At 34.9% G+C, this 22,369-nt stretch overlaps 1 protein-coding gene across 1 annotated transcript in view; it reads left to right on the top strand.

The window, feature by feature from the left end:
• Nucleotides 1–6,950, top strand: part of LOC117175952 (regucalcin-like) — a 19,179-nt gene extending 12,229 nt beyond the window's left edge. The window contains exons 3-6 of the mRNA XM_033365822.1: nucleotides 812–1,036; nucleotides 3,094–3,336; nucleotides 6,415–6,527; nucleotides 6,600–6,950. Of these exons, the coding sequence (XP_033221713.1) occupies nucleotides 812–1,036; nucleotides 3,094–3,336; nucleotides 6,415–6,527; nucleotides 6,600–6,950 (932 nt within the window). The remainder of the gene's footprint in view (nucleotides 1–811; nucleotides 1,037–3,093; nucleotides 3,337–6,414; nucleotides 6,528–6,599) is intronic.
• Nucleotides 6,951–22,369: the final 15,419 nt, after the last annotated feature.

The raw sequence follows: 22,369 nt of genomic DNA, 5'->3' as shown, positions 1-22,369 counted from the left end.
AAAATAAATATCTGAGTTTCGAAGAACATGTTTTTTTGACTCATATTTATTTTCTCGATTTACGATTGGACCGTAAGACATAAAGAATTTGAAATCAATAACATTCGTAAAAATCGATTTTTCTGACTCACAAGGTCTCAAAACGTGGAGATTAGATGAAAAATGACAAAGTGAAATTTCACATAGAAACAACCCAGCGGGCACAAAATTTAGCGACGTATTGACGACATCGTTACGACATCTTTACGACAACTTTACGACATCCTATGTCCATGTCATTAAGGTGTCCTTACGATATCGTAAAAACGTCCTCAGATCATACGACATTACGTTGTAAAGTCGTCGTAAAGATGTCGTAACGATGTCGTAAAGACGTCGCCAAATGTTGTGCCGACTGGGAATAATTTCTCAATAGGATAAGAATATAATAGTTGAATATTATACGAAATAAAAAACCTTTAACTAAAATAATGAATTTTTTACCAAAAGAATCTTAAAATAAAATATTTCGTGACATTTTCCGACTCCTTTTTTTCGATTCTACTCATAACACACAGTAGGAAACTGACAATTTAGGGAAGTGATGGGAAATAAACCAGGGGACACGATAGGAACTCTTGACTTACAACTCACAATTCACAATCCACACCTCACAGCCAACAAAAGCCAACTCACAACCTCCAATCCAAAACTCATAGTCCACAACTCACAACTCAGGAAAGTGAGGGGTGACGTCCTAATAGGCTATAATAACTTCTTTAGTGTCTAAGGCTCTACTTTGACTAATCACTGATGAACATTTCTTTCGTAGGCCAAGGTGTCCTTTCTTTTGCGGCTCCTGTTAAATCACACCCCAAAATATTTGTAGTGGGTTGCGGTTCAAATATTTTACTCATCAAATGGGATAGTTCCAAAGATGCGACTTCCGTTCGTCATTACACATTAACATCAGCGCACCAGCCTCCTCAAGACCCTCTTCCCCGAGGTAGCAGAGTGGGTTATGGAACTGTCGATTACAAGGAAAGACTATGGTTTGGTAAATAAGATCTATTAGATAATATTGACATAAACCCTATTTAAGTAATTGAATTTTTAAACAAATACATGAAATCTGTGGAACTTCATAAGATATAAATATTTCAAAAATTAAAATACATCAAATGCTAGCAGACTTAGCCACGCGTTTCTCTGGCTCAGTTATAATAGGTTGGATAATTATTATACTAAAATTTTCAAGAAATCAAAATATGACACCATATATTTGTTGCTCAGGCAACCTAGATAACGTTGAATGTTGAAGTGTCGCTCAATAAACCAGCTCACAACGTGAGCTGTTAAAAACTTATAAAACTCACAAATGAAAACATTTAATTCGCAATACAAAAAGTATTGCGGTAATTAATCACGATAAAAAGTACCCTATTCTTTAAGTTAGATCAAATTACACACAGTATACAAAAATGTTTCAAGATTTGTTGAGTAGTTTCAAGGTTTAGTAGCGACAAACATCGTGAGACGAGTTTCTGTATATATAGATAAAATGTACAAACAATACTTTCTTACCGCAAAAAAGAAAGATTCCACAAAATAATTAATTCTTAACAAATTAGTTAAAATGTTAACCGAGGACGTGAATTTTTAACCTGAAATTATAAATCTTGAACTGTAATTGAGTATTTCAACATTACGTCCTACTTGATTACATAGGAGTTTGACTAAAATTTTTTTTTATAGACAAAAAAAGTGAAAAATCGTGATATGGCTTTGCTTTTCAGATAGAAATGCCATTTCTTTAATTATTATCAGCAATTGAGGAATTGTGCAATTTGAAAAATCCATTCAGAAAAAATAAATGTGCTGTGATTGAGGTTAGGTTGCATTGTCGTGATTATGCTGGTAAACACTTTCAAATTTGGTAGTGTGTTAAAGTGTTTATTTCAAAAATGTCAAGCGATTATTTTTGGACATTAAAAAGTACAAGGAAAAAAATAAAAATTCTCGAAGACTGTTCGGATTTTTAATAAATCCCTTCAACTTCTTTAGAATCATTTAAAATCTTTTAAAGTTTCTCGAAATTGACTGAAATAAATTTAAATCTTTTGAAATCCTTTAAATTTTCTTAAATTCCTTTAATTGTCTTGAAATGCCTTAAAATCTTCGATTTTTTTCAAATTTATTAGAATCTTTTCAAAAACTCGCTTTAAATTCTTTAAAATCTCTGAAACATGATGAAGCGACCGAGGTATTCAACTTTTTGTTGCACTGGAGAAACAAATCTTTTCTGGGGCTCGTAAAGTGGATTTATATGCGGAGTGTTCCAAAAAAAAAACTTTTAAAAATAAATAACGCGGTACACCGATATTTTTAGAGTGTGTGTTAAAAATTGTTCTGGTTCATTGTGTAATATTAAAACATCTTAAACTAACGTTACTCTATAAAATTCAGGCGATTTCAACAATTTTCTTGTTATTGTCGATCACGGAGAACGACAAATAGAAAAAATGGCAATTTTGTTTCATCAGCTTCTTTTTTTGTCGAAATCGGTCAAAATTTGTGGGCCGTATGTTATTTGAAACCAAAATCGTAGATTATGTACCTAGGCACTAAAGTTGAATTTTATACGAGGATGCAGAATGTTACGTCCAAGCCGAAGGCGAGGTGGGTAAAATTTTATCCGAGTATAAAAAAACTTTACTGCCGTGGTGCGTACAATAATTTTACTGAAATTGGCAGCATAAAAACTCTTTTCCCGGAAAACGGATCTTAAATGTAGCGCATACGCCGGCGCGTGGGGTGACATTAGAAGTCCAAAATCTAATTCTTACTTGAACTTAGGTTTAAAATGAATTCTTATCACGATTTTCTTTAACTTTTCTTTTACTTCGCACTCACTTCTTTCTCCTTCCTGTTACTTTACGTACCGCTCGTCGCAGTACAATAAAGTGCTATTTTACTGCCGACTCGCGGGCGGATAAAGTGCGCTTGTTCTGCCTATTTTATATTAATGTAATTTTTTTTTCACTGTGTAGCGTATTGCCAGGGTTGTTCCTTCTAGGTTAATTATTATATTTAAAATTGTATATTATATTCCAGTGACCACGAACGATAATCTGAACTATCATGCAGCGAATTGGGGAACTGTGTACTGTATGGATCAGAACGCGGGTATAGAAAAGAAAATTTCGCTACTGCCTTCAGTCACTGGGGGATTCGTCTGGGACGTTCCTCGCGGTAAACCAAAAAAACGACGTTCACCGCCTCACAAATTCTATTACGCTGATACTCTAAACCATGATATCATAGACTACAATCATTGGCTGCAAAATGGAGAGATTGGTATGCTTTCAATCAAAAATTATGCTCCCGGGTTCAAAATTCTTCACGGCAATTTCCTGTTCTCGGTCCATGTTCAAAGTTACCTATTCCGAAACAAAATTAATTTTTTTTTACGAAATTCCCTACCCACAGGTGGATTTTTTAATGATACAATTAAATTTTAAACTCACAGCCTAGAATGGGTGTATTATACCCACACTTTATTTTTGGCTCTCTATTTAGTAGTTACAATCCCGATGCGTTTATCTGAAAGCCAGAAATGATGAATTGTCCAATGAAAAAAAATGAGTTTTAAACAACAAAAAAAAAGGAATTTTCCACTAAAAGTATGAATTTCGTAGCTATAATAAAATAGTAATAATTTTGGTAGAAAATAATAATGATTATCATATAAAAAATAATTTCCAACCAACTATAAAATTTAAGATAAATTTTAAACTAAAAAAAAACGAGGGTTGAACAAAAGAGTTAAATTTTTCAAACAAAAACATTAAATTTGCATCAAAAAAGAACTATTTTCAATGAAATCATGAATTTTTAACCAATAGCCTTTTTGGCTACGAAATATTTAACTTCAATGATAATGGTGCTTTTTTAAATCAAAAAGGATAAATTTTAAACCACAATAATAAATTTTTACCGAAGTATAAGTTTTCTACAAAAATAGCTAAATTCTTAATGAAATATGTCAATTATAAAACAAACAGTCAGATTTTTACAAATAAAAATTGACTTTTAACCAAAAACGGGAATTGTTAAATTTCTAGTTAAAAAATTAATGTTGGATAAGAAAAATGAATTTTTAACAAACACAGACGCTTTCAATACAATAGTTAATTTTCAAGAAAAGGAGTCAAATTTTTAACCAAGTAAAATTATTTTCTACTGCAAAACTCGAACTTTCAATCAAATAGTTAAATTTTAACTAAATTGTATAAATTTTCAACCGGACATATAATATTGAAATTTTCAGTTGGAAAATCAATTTTAAAACAAGTAAATTTTCAATGTGATGTTTTTTTTAAATACAGCATTTCAACGATCAAGCATTAATTAGAAAAAAACCTGAATTTCTTACCAAAATGATCAATTTTCTACCCAGAAAATCTAAATAAGACAAATTAAATCTTAAAAAAGTACTCAAATTTTCAGAAAAACAGTTGAATTTTCAAATAAAATAAATTGTGCTGCCAAAAAAATAGTTGCATTTTCCAAAATATATGAAACATCTACGAAACCGATTAAATTTTAACTCAAAATGATAAATTTTCTACTAGAAGCTATGAATTTTAAACAAAATCGAAGAATTTTTAATCCAGTAATTTAAAATAAAAAAATGGATTATTAAACAATATCATAGGAAACTTCCCCATAAAAGCATGGTGAAAATTTACCACTTATTGTTTAGTATTCCACAACGATGTTTGGGACATTTTTGCTACTAATATGGAAAAATTTCCCCAAAATCTGTGAAACCCGTGTGGAAATAACCCCATTCGGCCCTATTACAAGTCGTGCACTAATCGGGGGCTAGTTGGGTTATTAATTTTGACAAAGTACCTAGTCGGGGACTAATCGGGGGCTAGTTGGGCTTTTTGTTGTCAAAATTTCAGTCGGGGCCTGGTCGGTGGTTAGTCAAGGGCTACTCGGGTCGGGAGCTAGTAGGGCTCTGGTCGGGTCATTCTTATGTTTAAGTTTTCGGCAAGGTCTTAGAAAATGAGGTAATATCTAAAAAAGCGTAATGATTTTTTTATTCTAAAACACTAAGAACATATTTAAAATAATTTTACACCGTTTTTTGGAGAAAAGATTTATTAATGTTAAATTCACCTCAAATATACTTAATAAATAATTATTTAGTTAATAATTTTGTACGAAAATCAACTTTTTATAAAAATAACGATCAGAATCTTCAAACAGACGTAATCTAATTTTTTTGTAGTATTTTTTCAGAAAATTGCGAATTTCTAAGAACATTAATAAATACCTTTGAATGGAATTTAAAAAAAGTTCATATTGAATAAGATACATATAGATGTAGGTGAAAAGTCTGCTGAAAGTCATAAGACTGTAAATTTTTACAGATGCTTATTTTTAAATTGATCTGAAAGGTTTCCCATATGTAAATAAAGTCTAATCCTTCATGTAGTTGAAATAGGAAGGAGAAAAAGTTTTTGATTAATCAGTGAAGAGCAGTATCCTAGTAGCAAACTATTAAGCAAGATGCAGTTCAGATTTCGTTACACCCTTCATTTGTGTCTTGACGTTCTGGACTGGTAGCTTTAAAGAAAATCCGCAAGGGCGCGACGTGCCGCCTCTCTCGCAACAGAAATGACGCGTCGAGTGTTTAAGACAGTAGTCCACACGTAACGAAGCATAATTACCTGGAGTAGAGACTACCGTGACCAACATGGCGGTTTTATCAGAGCGAAGCTCTTCCATTGCTGCGTTCCAGCTGAAGTTTTTTTAAAAATTAATATTCCACATATTTTCAGGAATTTTAGTTTTATAAATTTATGAATTTTCAAGCGTAGGATAATGTTTCCCATTTAATCTTGGGTAAATTGGAGCACTTATAATATTTTTAAAAAATTTATGGGGATTTCCGTAAATAATAAGTATTTGGAAAATTTTTAGGGAATGTTCCACAAATTTTGGGGAGTTTGGTTAATATTCCACGCGATTGTATTATCATATGACCCCTACTAGTACCAGATCAGGCCCCGACTAGGATAAATCCGGTCAGCTGACTAGCCCCCGACTAATCTACCGTGACGCTACAGGTCGGGGGCTAGTCAGATGACCCGACTAGCCCCCGACTTTAAGTGGAGTCGAATGGTAGGGAACCAGACTAGTTCCTCATTTGAATTTCTACACAGGAAATTAGCGTCAACACAATTTTGGGGGAAATTTTTTTAGTTTGGGTGTGCCAAAGAAAAAAATATTTATTTACAACATTTACTATAATAATTGAGAATGGATCACGTTAGGCTTCTACATATATACCCCGTTAATAAATAAATATTGTGGACTTGCAAGTATTTGTAATTTCCCTCGTAACAAAATCACTATTTTTAGAAAGAACTGGAGTAGTGCACAGCTTGCCAAAACATCAAGTACCCGGCGATCCTGGTCGTATTGCAATTGACTCAAACGGTTATCTCTGGGTGCCTCTTATAGGAAGCCATAGAGTAAGGCTCTAATTCTTTTAAAGATAATTCAAAAAACCAAACTTCGAATAAAAATTTTTTTATTTTCCTCAGGTCATTCAATATGATCCATTTCAAGAAAAGGTGCTTCAGACTATTCTCATACCTGCAGCTAAAGTCGGAGCATGCATTTTTGGAGGTAGTCTTTTATATGTATCAACAATAGGATACGGAGAAAATAAATATCGTCCACCAGGCGATGAAGGTGGTTATATTTACGCTATCCACAACCTGGGTGTGACGGGACTGCTCACAAGAGAGTACCACTTGCATAAGGATATAATATTCAGGGCCTCTGCATCATTGGAAGAGATCTCTTACAAGCGAAGTGGACGGAAACCCAAGGCCGCTCTTGGTAAGGGGAGTTCCTCCGATATGGATTTGAATCGCTCATTAGCTGACTAAACTAGAGAGCCAATATAAGAGCAGCACCGGCCTTGCTATTAAATCAGTGTCTGGAAACGTAAACAATCTTAGGAAACTGGTAGCTACAGATTGTTGACACTGACGTTTCCCGACTAGACGATAATTTCTCCTTCCTCGACTATTTTCGTTCGGTTACGCCAACTTCTCACTGTAAAAATAATCTTCTCAGCAACTACTGTGTCGCTCAATATCGATCTTATCAAAAGAAAACGAGCGATTTCAAACGAGTACCGAGAAGTCCTGGTTTAAAAATAATTTAAAAGAACGTGCGCCTCATTATAAAAAAAAATTATAAACTCTTAACCTGTTAAATCCATATCAGGGTGGCGATTTGTTGAACGATTTTTAAGTCCCGGTCAAGTTTCTCAATGTTTCCGGTCAACTAAAAGTAACGTATTCATATTTACGACTAAACGCAAACATTTATTTTAATTCGAAAATTTCATTATAAGAATCCTTTAATACAACAGAGTAAGAATTGAGAAATAAATGAATTCTGAAACAGTTACTTTAATTTTCCATAAAAAATTATAAATTTTTAATACAACTAGGAACAGTTTAAGTATTAGTTAGAAGCACGGATTTTCCAGAAAATAAGTTAATTTTTAACCTGCCTGATGGATTTTCAACTAAAATCATGAATCTTCAATTGCAACGATTGAATATCAAACCAAAAATATCAATTTTTTAACTTAAACAGTCATTGATCAATTGAAATAACCAGATTTTTAACAACAAAGAATTAATTTTTACTAAAAAAGATAAATGCTCAACCAAAACATAAATAATTAAATTTTAAAAATAAATGTGCAACTAAACATGAATTCTTAACCTATACTATGAAATATTCAATTATAATAAAAATAAATAACTTTTCACAACAAAAAATGGTTACACTTTCCAGCGATGTGATGAATTTCCAACTAAAATTTTGAATGTTTGCCTTCAATAATTCACTTTTGAACCAGAAAGATGAAATTTCAACTAAAATGTTAATTCCTTAATTTGAATAATTGAATTAGTGACCAGAAAGATGAATTTTAAACCCAGAAGGTTCTAACAAAAAGGTAATTTTACTTCTGAAACAGATAATTTTCTTACAAAAAATTGTATAATAAAATTTTAAAGAAAAAAATCAATGTTTATTTGAAATTATTATATATTCATTTAAAATAGAAGTGAAATTTCCAGTATAAAGAAACAAAATAATAGTTAAACCGGGAAAGAAACAATATTTCCACAAAACAGATAAAATTTTCGTCCGAAAATGCCTTTTCATGCACAGAAAAAAAAATTTCTATAAAGTAGCTCATATTAGAAAAAAATACTTTTTAATTAAACTGATGAATCGTCAAAATAAAATAATGTTCAATAAAAGAGTTTAACTTTCAGCCTAATAGATGAGTTTTCGATTTAAATGATAAAAATTTAATAGAAATACTTCAATTTTTACCGGCAGGAAGAATTTTTAAACATGTATAGTTGAATTTACATATTAATTTTAAACAAAGAAATATCAGCTTTTAACAAAAAATCGAAATTTAAATTTTGATTAAAAAAAATTAATTTTAAAACAAAATGAAGTAAATTCTTGGTTTTTTAATCAAATTCCCGGCCATTTTCCCGCTTTTCACGGTTTTCGGCCAAGTCGCCACCCTGCGGATTATTAATAAAACAATAAATGTAAGGACTGTAACATTTTCAGAATTTAATGCTTTATGTTTAAAAGTTTAAGTTTTAAATTAGGATTCTTCATTCTCAAAGGAAGACATTTTTTAAGGTAATGACATTTGAGTTCTTTAATATACTTACATATAATATTTAATAATCTACAACTTTAATTATTGTTATGATAATCCTGTGCGAATCCTATTTCTGTAAAATACTTGATGAGTTGTGGAGAGAAATAAGGAATCAAAAATTAATCGAAATGAATTAAAAGGATATTTCAGTATTTAAACAAAATATTTGTGAGAATTCCATAATTTTTTTAATAATTAAAATAATAGTTTGAATTGATTCAAACACACACATGCTTATTTTTATCGCAAAATTCTATGAACTTCGTTATTTGTACAAAAATATAAACTATATGGAACTTGTAATCTTAAACTCCATAATCGTCTTTGGAAACTTCACTTTTAATTCTCCGAATATTTAATTTAACATTTAAAATAAAAACTATCACTTTGGTAATTATTAAGGAAATTTCAACCTGTTGGTTTCAGAAATATTTTGTTCAACCTACATATATTATTAGAAAATTAATGCTATGACGGGCTCTGTTTTTGATATTTTTAAACGTTTAAACCGAGATTGCAGAAAATGTTACAAATTATTATGAAGATACCAATGAATTTTCCCACATGAAAAGGGGTTTATGCATATCTGTGAATACCGTCAGAATAATTTCTAAATGTTTTGAAGGAAGGATTTATCAATTTTATTTTGAGTCAAATTATTGGGAAAAAGCAGAAGCTTAATTTAAGAAATTGACAAAGACGAGATTAATCATTGTGATACAAAAAATTATTGCTTTCTTTGAACTAAGGATTTATAAAGTCTATTTTATTGAAATCAATTTTGTTTTTATCCTTCACTTTCAAATTTTATTTTGGGAATAAGGAATTACTTTTATGGATGCCCTAACCATTACTTATTATAAATAATGATATCGCGAAGAACGTGGGGAAACCGACTTAAAATCCGGGCGCGCGCTGCGCCGAGTGAGACAACTCCGTAAGCGTCCTTATGAGCTTCTAAAATTTAAATTTCTCGTAAAAAAAATAAATAAATAAATTTAATAAGAAAAAAAAAACAGACAGGAACAGCAAAAGCAACCTCATGTGATTGTCGGGTGACAGAAAGAGAGTACCGTTGTCTCGTTGTTGTTTCAGACAGTTCGGGTATTTTTTATTTGTTTAAAAATTTAGTTATATATTGTTGCCTTGAGAAGGATGCTTTATGAGTGCCTAGGCGTTGGTGATTATTCTTTACAAATGTTTTTCATTTTGATTTGATAATAATAATAATAAAAAGATAAAGAAATAAGAGAAGAAGGAAAGGGGTTTCGTTGGTTGCGTTGTCAGGTGATGTGTGAAAGGCAAAGTTAATTTGAATATAGTTATAAAAAAGGAAGTTTGTATGCTGATCGTGTCAGGATGGTAAGACCAAACAATTTATTACCTTAGATTCTAGAGTGCTAAAAATCCTTCAGATAAAAGCTGGACAATGAACCGGTAAAACGTCCACATTGAGTGAACGAGTCAGCTCAAGGCTGACTTGCTAGACAACTACGATACCACTACATGGAAAATCTAAAGATAATGATGAGGAAGCGACATTGACATTCACCACAGAAAGCAGGCATCTTCTGATAGTCAATAATGATTTCAGGACAAGGAGGAACATTAATATACAGGTTCCTCCTAAGCGTCAATATCTTGCTGAAATAGATGACTCTCTTCGCCAGGATATTTCTGAGGAGTCTGACATGTGGACCATTAATTATTCAGTTTATGCTTCCGCGAAATTTTTAGCTGATTCAAATTGAACGCTTAAATCGAAGATGCAGGATTGTACAAAGCGTTGAGCCTGTTTGGATAGAGATGTACGAACAATGTAACTCAAAAAAGTTGTAGAACGATTCCTAGAAAACCTGCTAATTGACAGGTGCGTCTATAAATAGGCTTAAGCCTATGAACGGGTCTTGTCAAAGGACTTGATTGACTACGGGAAGGATGTCGAGTGACGATGAACAACATCACTTTCCATGGTGGGTCTGTTCTGGGCGACAGCATAAGTCTTCTTCTTCTTTGCATGACACTTATGCCTCTGCGCCTCGCACTTGGAAATTCTTTTAGGTACCAGAAGTATGTCAAACTGTACACAGGAGAGATTGATATAAATTTGAAATTAGGAAAATGTGCGAAAATTCATCCAAGGAAAGAAAAGATTACCCTCAGCTTGTAGTTATAATTTTTATTGGATATTTTGACACTGGAGAGTTCTCAAAGTCACATTCAGGACGCATCATCAGTGAAGGAGTCTCTCCGAAGCAGATCACGCATCTCGTTCGGAATATTTGATCCTCAAATCTGTCGACATTGAGCAAGGTATCTTCGACTAGCGTTATTGCAGTCTTAGTGCTACTTTACGCGAATGCGGAGGCAATTCTTCATTAATAGAGTTATGTAGAGGGTTTCGTTTTAGAATTTTGATTGGTTTTAATGGAGTCGACATTATGGTCAAAAACTTACATGTTAAAAGTATTTGAAGATTTGAATGCTAATATCTGAAAATTAATCAATAAGGCAATTGAAAACTAAGGAATTTTAAAAATGAAGTTTTCAGACACTGGCTTATTCTAAGAGCGATACCTACCAAAACATTTCTGGACACTAAAAACTACGTACACAGTAAGAGGAAGGGGGGTTGAGTGTAGAAATATTTTATTCAGGGCGAATAGGTTATCACCTTTTAAAACTTTCGTAGTTTTTCGGATGACTAGAAACAGCTTATTCCATTTCTAAAATATACGAGAAATAAAAAAAATCACAAAAACTAAAATTGCTCCCTACATATTTAAACTCTTATATTAAATTTAGAAAAATAAGACTTTAAAAAATTCACCTCTAGAAAAACACGAGTTTTCCATAAAATGCTTGAATTTTCAGCCATGGAGTTTAATGTTTAAATGAAAAAGGTCAATTTTCGATGTAAAATATTAATTGTGAATAAAAATGGTAAAGATAAATTTTCAGTTGAGAACCAGTAAGCTCTTGCAGCTCCGTCAAACTCTCTTTCTCTATCTTCTCTCCTGAAGTCGCTTAGCGCTTGCAGCTCCGCAAACCTCTTTCTATACTTTTTCCGAGATCGTAAAGCGCTCTCTATACTTCCTTCTAAAGTCGGTAAGCTTTCTCGCACCTCCGCAAACCTCACGCTATCTCTGTCTATCTGCCTTCACATTTTACTCATCCTATCCCTGGAAACAGATGATCCCGGTCCCGTCCTGGTAAGCGCACCCGCATCCGCCTTCTCTCTACTCTCCCTGAAGTTTTTTGCTGCAAACTTGGCTTCTACAGCCACTTCCACAAAGACGAATCAAACGGCTCGTAGAGCGAGCCCTCTACCTTCGGGTACGAGTTGGTTCTCTACGTGTTTGCCGTCGGTCAAGCGGGCTTCGGTTCCACCCGAACTAGCCTTTAGCGATAGGACATCTTATCCCACGGATGGCCGTCGTGAATACTATTGCAAAAATATTTACACGAATCCTCCTGGATAGAGTTATTGAGTGGTCGAATGCAGTGAAGTGTATACCTTAAGTTCAGGCAGGTTTGAAGGCTTTCAGAGGCTGTAAGGCCATATATTTTTTCTAAACTCTGTAACTCCGATTCCTCTCTTCACTCCTGAACGTAAAGTTTTTGCGTGTTTCGTTGATTTTTAAAAGGGCTTTTCCTTCGGTAAATCACGACCTTTTTCGTTCTAAACTATCAAAGCCCAGCATTAGCATGAAATTCATTAGGATAATGAAAAGCCTTTACGATGCAGCTATAATGTCTATCCGTACACCTAATGGTCTCACTGCCCCAGTGAACGTGACTTGCGGGGTTCTCCAAGGGACACTTCTAAGTCCTGTTTTTTCATTTTTTTGATTGAAAACCTAAAAGATTTTTTTCGAAACCGGGGTGTAAGGGGGATGTCTATCCCTATGCTGACTATTGCATTGATCTGCAGAGGAAAATTAATGTTTTTAGGGAGTATTGTGATCTCCATTTTCATAGGTTAATACATCAAAGATTAATACCATGATCTTTCACAGAGGGAGGCCAACTAGGTTTTCGGGTTTCACTTTCAATGCCACGCAGCTCGAGATGGTCAGAAAATATAGCTATCTGAAGAAACCATTTGCAAGCTCTGTTCCCTTTACATTGGCTTGTCATAAAAGAATTGCTGCCGCAAGGATGGCTGCGGGGGCAGATTTGCAAGTTCTACGCAACTCCAAAGCAGATCCGTAGCGCTCAAAATTAATTCTTTTTTAAAGTCTTGTAGTTAATGTTCTGCTCTATTCAATAGGAATTTGGGGACTAAGATACTGCAAGGAATTCGAGCTCATTCGAACTACTTTCTTTAAGAAAGTGCTTGGGCTCTCTCCTTATACCCCAGGTTATGCTCTGATACTAGAGCCAGGCAGAGTCCCGATCGCCTTCAATATCTTAAAAATGGCACTAAAAAGGTTGGATAGAGTTCTGAGCATGGGGGAAGAGAGACTGCCTAAAATTTGTCTGTTACGGATGCAGAACCTGGCATATTTTTGTTCTGCTGTACCAAAATTTAAATGGTTTTTACAGGTTAAGAATCTTATAGAGTTATGTGAACAAGATAACCTGTGGCCTGGTTTGGACTTGCAGTGTCTACAGGCACGCAATGGGATAATTCTGACCAAATTCGACGCTTACCTTGGGGGGGGGGGTGGAAATACGCAGTTTGGTACAATGCACATCCCTACAAGTGCTGCCCTATCTTCGTGTGCATCCAATGGGTCACAAGTACCTGACTAATGATACTAATGGTACGTGTTAGTCGCCTAGTTTGCATAGAATAACATTAGTTAAAGATGTTTCAGTATTATACAATAAACAAGCAAATGTATTGTAAACAAATTATTTGTTGAAAAAACGTTTTCTACGATTTTCCATAATTATACGTTTTTTCAAGTTATATTGCAAGAAATTTAAAAAGAAACAAAATTATATTTAAAAATTTTTTTCTTAAGATAATAATTGTTTATATTATGAACAAATTTAATGAACAAATGCAGTAATGAGCAATTTTCTGACAGCAAACTTATTTGAAAGAAGCACAAACTGCGTTAGAGGTGCAAACACTTGTATACTGTGCAGCTGTGGCAACTGTTAAACCATTGGGCCGGAGAACTAGGCCTGCAAATGCAGTTTTTGTCCCAGTAAAGGATCGAGATCCACCATGGAGGATCAGATTAGATATGGATGTCAGAAAAGTAAGGTGCAAATTGGGTCGTTTAACTCAATATAAAAAAGGAAATAGAACCAGAAAGCTGATGAGCAATGTTACTAAATTCATCCACCCTCGGCACATCGAGATATTAACACCAGCAATATGGGATGAAATTTTAGACTATCAACGACAGAGACTTGATCTTTCTACTGCCAGACTTCGTCGGTACAAGAAAAGTAATGCACGAAGGCAACAGAAGACGACCAGAAGGCGACCAGAATGACATTCTTACAGAAGAACAAAAAGGATGTTGTAAAAACTCACAAGGCTGTAAAGATCTAATCACTATAGACGCTGTTACCATGACTCACGCTCGTAAGCATCAAAGGAACTTACACATATCATACATTGACTACATGGACAACCAAGGATAACTAGATCAATACGCTTTACGACGGGTATATTTCAAGGAGACTCCTTCAGAGAATTATGGTTCTGTTTAGCGTTGAATCTATTGAGCAAAACACTAAACAGCATGTCTCATGGGTTCAGAATTCATGATAATGAGGATGGTCATCAAGTCACCCATCTTCTTTATATGGATAATCTAAAACTGTACGCTAGTTCAGGGCAGAAACTGCAGCAAGTGATCGATGTCACAAAGCAATTTTCCTATGATATCCACATGGAGTTCGGACTAGATAAATGTAGAACAGTGCATTCAATCAAAGGGGAATAAGGGACCGCAGAGTTAGAGAACGAGTTCAAAAATGACATCGAGGCAATGGCTGCAGGCGAATCATATAGATATCTGGGTATTCTTGAATCCAAGGGTATTCAACATACGATAGTTAAGACAAGCCTAACGACTGCCTTCACTACGAGACTCACATTGATTATGAAGAGTTTTCTCAACTCGGCAAACAAAATCAGGGCGATCAACATATATGCTATTCCTGTCCTCACGTACTCCTTCGGGCTCATAAAATGGTCTCACACCGACCTTGAAAAGTTAAACAGAATTGTTCGCGTAGAAATGACGAAGCACCGAATGCACCACAGAAATTCAGCGAATAAAAGGGTGGTTCTGCCACGACATTTAGGGGGCAAGGTGTTGTAGATGTCAAAAAACTGTGTGAGTCACAAGTTATAAAGTTGCGAGACTATTTTAATAGCAAACGAAATGTTACGCTTTACAGTACCATCTGTCAAGCGGATCTTGAATACACGTCCCTAAATTTGTCCTCAGATGAGGCCTTAAATATCAGGGCAAACGAAGGCAATTTTTTACAACCACACAGATCACTCACTCACTCGTTTATATAGAAATTTTTATGAGATGTAATAATTAATGTCTTAATTCAGTTAATCACTTTTCTGATCTGAAAAGGTCGGACTACGATCTATCGCAATTCACTGCTGCTCGCGCACTGTTTTTCTCATGCGACAAGGCTATCATCACACACTCAAACTGAGAAATCACGTGACTTCAAATGTTCCTTTGAATAATAAGGAAAATAAGAATAGCTTTGAAATAGGCGATGTCGATAAATTGAATAATTTTCAATCGCAGGAAATCTCATAAAGACGCAACATCACTACTTCAAACATACAGTCCGCCTCGCGTACATCAACAGACGAAAAGCGCAACGTAAGATGAGTGACTTTTTCTGCCACGATCAGAAGTAATACAAACATTAAATGGGCCTGCATATCCCACGCCAGAATTTGTGAATGGACGATTTGGGGTTACTCTAAATTTAGGTTAGTCCCCCATAAGTTGTTCAGATAAAGCCGCTCTCTCACGTGTGCACTCCAGGCAACCTTTGATCAGTCGTTTAACTAAATAGCGAGCTCCTAAAATCCAGTAACGCTGTCTGAGCGTATGTAAAGTTAATTGCTGACCGCCGTGCTAAGATCGTAGGTCAGCATGTGTGGCGATAAGCTCACTTATGTAGTGACGCGGAAAAATTATAGGATGCTTCTCACCAAAACTGATAGGAGTATGCCGTAGTCTTCCATCTAACCTTAAGAGATTGTTGGAATCCAAAAATGTATTCAAACTTTTTATTAGCGAGTTCTTTGGAACCACCCTATCTTCTTCGTTCAAAGCTTTTACCTTATCAGAAAAGGAGTTTGCTTCAACAAATTTGATCCAATATACAACTTGTTGGATTTTAATCGCATTAAGAGACATGATTGCAAATTTAGGTTTAGGCTCATTAAGTTTTGAGTATTTGAACACAAAGGCATCAATCAACCTTTTACAATAGGCGGTTACGCAAAGCAATCTTGGCCAAGAGGCGAATTTAAGCATCTAGTTAAATGAACTTTTGATCACACTCAAAACATGATGACACTCTATTGGTCGCTGCTCTAAATTTGATTTCGCGGGGGTTGCGTAGCAATATTCAGGCCATTTTGAGGAATGCATAGTTAGCCAAGGTGGACTTTGCCACCATGAGGAATGCCTTATGAATTTTTCGGGCGTGACTCCCCGTGTAGCTCAGTCAGCTGGATTATCTTTACTGGAAATGTATCGCCATTTTGCGCGAGGTACCAGCTCATGAATTAGGGAAACTCTATTGGCAACAAACACAGGCCAATTGGAAGGATGTTTTCCTAGCCAATCCAAAACTGTCACGGTATCAATGTGACAGCAAACAGCTATTTTATCCAATGACATAGTTTCCATGACAAACTTAAGTGTCTTAATTAGCAACGCAGCTCCACACAACTCCAAGCGAGGAATTGATACATATTTAACTGGAGCTAGTTTAGATTTAGCCATTATCAGGCAAACATGAGCCTGTTTTAAATCTTTACTAAGAATTATCATGTAAACGGAAGCTGAATAAGCTTTGGACGAAACGTCAGAAAAGCCAAGAAGCTCGAATTCAGAGTTTGTCTGCAGTTGTCGTGTCCATCTGGGGACTTCAAGTGCTTCTAATTTTTCCAGAGTCCCAGTCAAGTTTACGCAGGAAAAGTTCCTGCATTAAAATTTTTGCCACTATTACGACTGGAGTTATCCAACCCATAGGATCATACAACTTAGCTATTAATGAAAGAACAATCTGTTTTGTTGGATTTTCGACTAAAAAAGAAGTCACTTTAAAAAGGAATAAGTTGGACATAGGATCCCAAAATAAACCTAGAATCTTCCAATAGTTCGGGTTCATTTTCGGCCCAATTTCGCAAATGAAAACCGCCAGCTTCTAATAACAGTGTTACTTGAGATCCTGTCTGTTTAGCCTCAATCTGACTATCTGCACCAAACAATTCATCATCGACGTAAATATTATTTTCTAATATAGTTTGGACTAAAGGAAATCTATTTCCTTTATCATAAGCTGACTGCTTAACTTCTTTGTTGGCCAAATAAGGAGCACAGGCAGTACCGTAGGCAATAGTTAACAGTCTATAAGCGACGAGCCTTTTATCATGAGAAATCGAGACAATTCTTTGATAGTCGCAATTCCGAGGGTCAACTAGAATTTGTCTAAAAATCTTTTCAATGTCAGCCCATTAAGAATCTTGGGACCAATGTGAAAATGAGAATTCAACGAAGAATTATTGGAAGTTGAATTGATAGCGTTGAAAACAACCCTCAATTAAGTAGTGGAACTACTTTTTCTTAAGATAGGGTGATGAGGCAAATACTCAGTTTGTGGAAAACTATCCACTTCCCTTTCTTGAAGAAGTTCCATGTGTCCAAGGCTTTTATATTCTGATAAGAAACTGGAGTATGGTAACAATTATTCCGATTTCTCTGATAAACGACAAGTTACTTCATTCAAAACATTCTTAGATCTCTCCAGGGATGCACCTATTTTTATGGAAGAACCGTTTTTGAAAGGTAGGCGTATCATGTAACGTCCGTCTTTTTGTTTGTTGGTAATTCGTGGCGAAATGCTTATCACAAAACATTTCGTCATCTGTCAAAGTATTTTTTAAGGGAACTTCCTTCAACTCGCATAACCTGGTTAAGTCTTCATGCAAGACTTCTGCTGAAATAGCCTGTTGTGCTGTGACTGGAATGTTAATTTCCATTTTATTTGTGACTAAAACCGGCCCAGATAATATCCAACAAAAAACGGTACTTTGCGCAGTGAGAGAAGCCAATATACGTTGTTGGAGACCAGGAAGTAACCATGAGCCATATTTATCGGCTCCTAAAATCAAATCTACTTGATGGGAGCTAAAGGGATTTGGTGTAGGAATTAAATTAAAGTCCGCTAACTTTTTTGAAAAACTAATATTAACTCCTATCCGGAGGCGGCTACATGTCTTTCTACGACATTGACCCTATCAGGTCAGGCTCAAGTTCAAGTGAAGGTGAAAATGAAGAAAAAATATGGATTAGAGAAAATTTCTATTCACTAAACTTGTTATAGACGATGATCTGAATCGAAGGTCAGATTAAAACCAAAAGGTCAGGATCCATATCAAGTGAAGGTCAAATGACGCAAAACCGTGCAACTGGCGTATACCACTAATTTAAAACGTTTTTGGGGTGGCTAAATATGGATCCAGCGTCATTTTTACCCCACCAGGTCGGAATGAAGCTCATCCTAATATCATAATTGATTAAACCATGAAATTAGAGAAAATGCCTACTCTCACACGTTTTTAGTGTCACCGAACCCGACTCTGGTGTTCTTTCGATCTCATAAGTTCGATTCCATGGTTTTCTCAATTTTTCTCTTGGGATGACCTTTATCTCAACCTAATGGGGTGTAAATGACCCTGGATTCAGATTTAACGACACTTAAAACGTTCTAAAGTGGTCATTCACATCGATAGGATGGTTTTTTTCTCATTTCGACCTTCACTTGATTTTGATAATTGAAATAATCTTAAGTTACAGAAAGTAATCGACGTCCGCTGGATGGCTCTTTGAGTCTTTATTATTGACCTTAAAATATTAAAATACATAGTTTTGTAGTCACAGAACCCCAGAATACGAGAATGCGTTTGCCTGATATCCATGAATGCCATGGCCAAGGTTAGAGATGGCGAAAATCGCCCCACCTTTATCGTTAGGTGGACGCTTATCACTAGCACTATCAAGACCATATCCAAAAGAAGATACATATAAAATATTCATTTCAGGACCTCCAAAAGCACATGCACTGACTCTGACTGCATCTAAGTGAATATATCCCTTTGGTTGAATAACTCCTGGTTCAACTACAACGACCTAAGGAAAATTCAAAAATGTTATTTTTTATTCAACTTTTCATTGTTGGAAATATTTTTAAAGATAATGACTCCTCACTCCTGAACATCCAAAAATAGGAATCCAGAGAAAACCTCTGTTATCAATTGCTGGTCGACCAATGTGGGCATGAGGGTTTAGGATATTATGTCCATGTTGCGCAGCCCAGGTTGCCAAGTGAAAGACGACTGTAGCGGCAGCTAAAAAAAGTGATTTAATTAAGAGTTAAATTAAAAGAATTCACATTTCCATTCAACTTGTTTATTAATAGGTTTTTTATGACACATGAATGATTTCAGCACTTTTTGACACCTATGAAACTATGAAACTTCCTTGAAAGTAAAAAGTTACGTCAGATGTGAATGATGATAATTATAGACATGCTTAAGCTCGGATCTGACAATCATTATCCCACTCACCGTAAAAACTGTCAGAAAATTTTGTTTGCTGATAATGGAATTTTGCGGCAATTTATGAAAAGTTATCATATAATATTGATCGAAATACCGTAAATGATCAAAAATTACTGAAAATTTCTGAAAATTAAGTGAAATTTACATATTTTTTAAAATTTGCATTGCTATTGGATATTTTTTTGGATATTTGTTTTCAGTTTTCAAGGTATTTTTAATTGAAACAAACATTTTTAACCAGCATACTGCTAAAGTCAACTTTTTAAATTTATTTTTGTTATTAAGTTAACAAAAATTTAATAATCGTCCAGGACATTTTTATACGAAATTTAATCAGGATTCACTTTTTTTAAAAGTTAAAATGAAATAATAATTTTCTTCTGAAAATGTATCCATCTGGTCCAAAAATCATTTTTTTGTTAAAAATATTAGTATTTTGTAAAACATTTAATTATCTTTCTTTAAATGTTAGTGTATCATGAAAATTTCAAAAAAATTCATTTCGCTTTTTCGCTATGCCGTTTGGGCAATTTGAAAAACTTGAAGGAAGGAAAATTACCAAATTCAATCATGTAATTAAGAATTGAGTTTTAGTGGGAAGGCAGTGGCATAGAATTTATAATCAGTTATTTATAATATTTCACATTTTAATCTCAAATTTTCACTTGAATCATTAATTTTTAATCAAGATTTATTTCTAAAAAATCATTTTTAGACGCTACCTATGATTCATACTTCGTCAAACCAATTCAATTCTTTTATTCAACATTAGTTTAGATAATCAAGTAAATGGAGAAATAACATTTCCTATACTTTTTTATACAAACTTAATAGATTGAAAGAACTAAAGGAATCTCTAACTAAAATAAATAATTATAATTGACGTCATTACCGGTTTTCTAATACTTCAAGTGACAATAGTACTTAAAATAATAAATTATCCGGCCTCATAAATTGTATGTTTCTCCCTTTTGATTATTCAGTGATAAACGGCGAACTCTCATTAAGCTAAATTGAAACAGGAATAACATATCCTCAATCCAGCCTCCATTAATAGTTGGCCATTTGTTTGTTTATCTTTTTGATGTGCCAAGAATAAGCAAAGAAAGGAAAAATTAGGTTGGCTAGTTTTAAACATTTTTTCTTAATAACATTTAAATTCGACCATAATAATTATAAGTCATATGTGGATTGTTTGTTCATCCTTTTTGATGTCTTAAGGATTAACAAACAAGTAACACCAGGTGTGCCTTGCAGCAATTTTGAGATAACCTCAGTGCAGCCTGGATGAAAATCCCCCATTTAAGTGAGGAGGTTGTGAGGATATTAAAAAAGATCGTCTCAAGTTCACCACAGGCTGCAACAATTGAAATAACCTGTATTTGAGTATTCCGCCAATAATTGAAATTTGTAACTGGATTATAGGAGAACCATTTCCATGTTAGCATTGGGCATTATTGATTTTATTTTCTCTTGATTTATTTGATTTCATGTGATTTCCTTGATATTTTGAATTTCAAGTGTGCCATTGAACATTTTATTTAAATTAAAATGTCGGTCGAACGGGACATTGAGATTCAACACTACGTGTTGTTCATGTCTGAGGATGACCTCAGAGGATACCTTGGTGATAGGGGTACGACATATCGGGATCCTTGGACATTCTACGGGCGCGGGCGATACGAACTCTAAGACGGACAATTTCAGTACCTGAAGTATTCCGATCGCCTAATCATGAATCAGGATTGGATCTAGGTGACGGACATCGCTTTTTTCAAGCTACAGGGGATAAGTGAGGAATTAGTGGGGCGAGCTTCACTCCGACGGGGAAAGTCCGGTCGCGCTTTGGTAGTCAGGCGGATCCCGACGGTGAATTTTTAGCTACCGCTCGGAGATTTTTCGAATCTCCACCGAATATTATGGGGAGGGGGCGAGCTAGAATTGGTCCTCTTAAAACACATCCTCTTCAGTCATCTTCCGGTACCAATAGCTTTCATACGTCCGTTACTAGTACGTCCTCCATGTTTTGTTATACACGGCCGGTGATGACATTGACGACTTATACGAGATCGAGCCTACATGGCAGCATTACAAAACGGGTTTTCTTGCGATGTACGGAGACATCAATTATCAGTGGTGTTTTGAAGAACAAGTCAGCGCTCGTTATCAGAGTCGCGACAAAAGGACCGCTAGCCTGCAAGGGCATTGCATTGCTGTATAAAGCGGAAAAATTTAGGTTAAACAAATTTTTTAGAAGTATAATAAAACCGAAACCATATATGTAACCTGCCGCTAAATTGGTGGATTATGTGATCGACACGCAATGGAGCCCTCCAAATTGTTAGAGGAATTATCGTATGTCATCTAAAGTGTGTCAAGCGTTGATGAATGTAGCGATTCTTTTGATTAAGCAGGATTTAATTGGGCCCTCCAATAGTGAGTAGTGCAGCCCGGTGGTAATAGCCCGCAATCCTGACGGTAATTACCGTCTGTGCATTGATTTTTGTCGGGTTAATAAGGCTTTTACTATCCCAGGAAAAGGGCAGTATCAATTCAAACGTATTCCGCTTGGTCTCAATGAAGCTCCAGCCGCCTTTTAAACGTTAATGGGCAAGGACATTATCTCGGATATGAGACTACATGTGTTTGCCTATCTAGGCGATGTAATCGTCGTAGTTGAAGAACTTGACAAGAACTTGTACTGGTTGAAGTGAATCATTACACGCTTTAATGAAGCATGTATGACGCTTAGCCTAGAAATATGCAAGTTCTGTGAAACCGAAGTCAAGTTT

The sequence above is a fragment of the Belonocnema kinseyi genome, chromosome 7 (assembly GCF_010883055.1).
Source record: "Belonocnema kinseyi isolate 2016_QV_RU_SX_M_011 chromosome 7, B_treatae_v1, whole genome shotgun sequence".
Taxonomy (NCBI): Eukaryota; Metazoa; Arthropoda; class Insecta; order Hymenoptera; family Cynipidae; genus Belonocnema; species Belonocnema kinseyi.
Note: the sequence above shows the minus strand (reverse complement) of the source record. Positions and strands in the feature narration are given on the sequence as shown.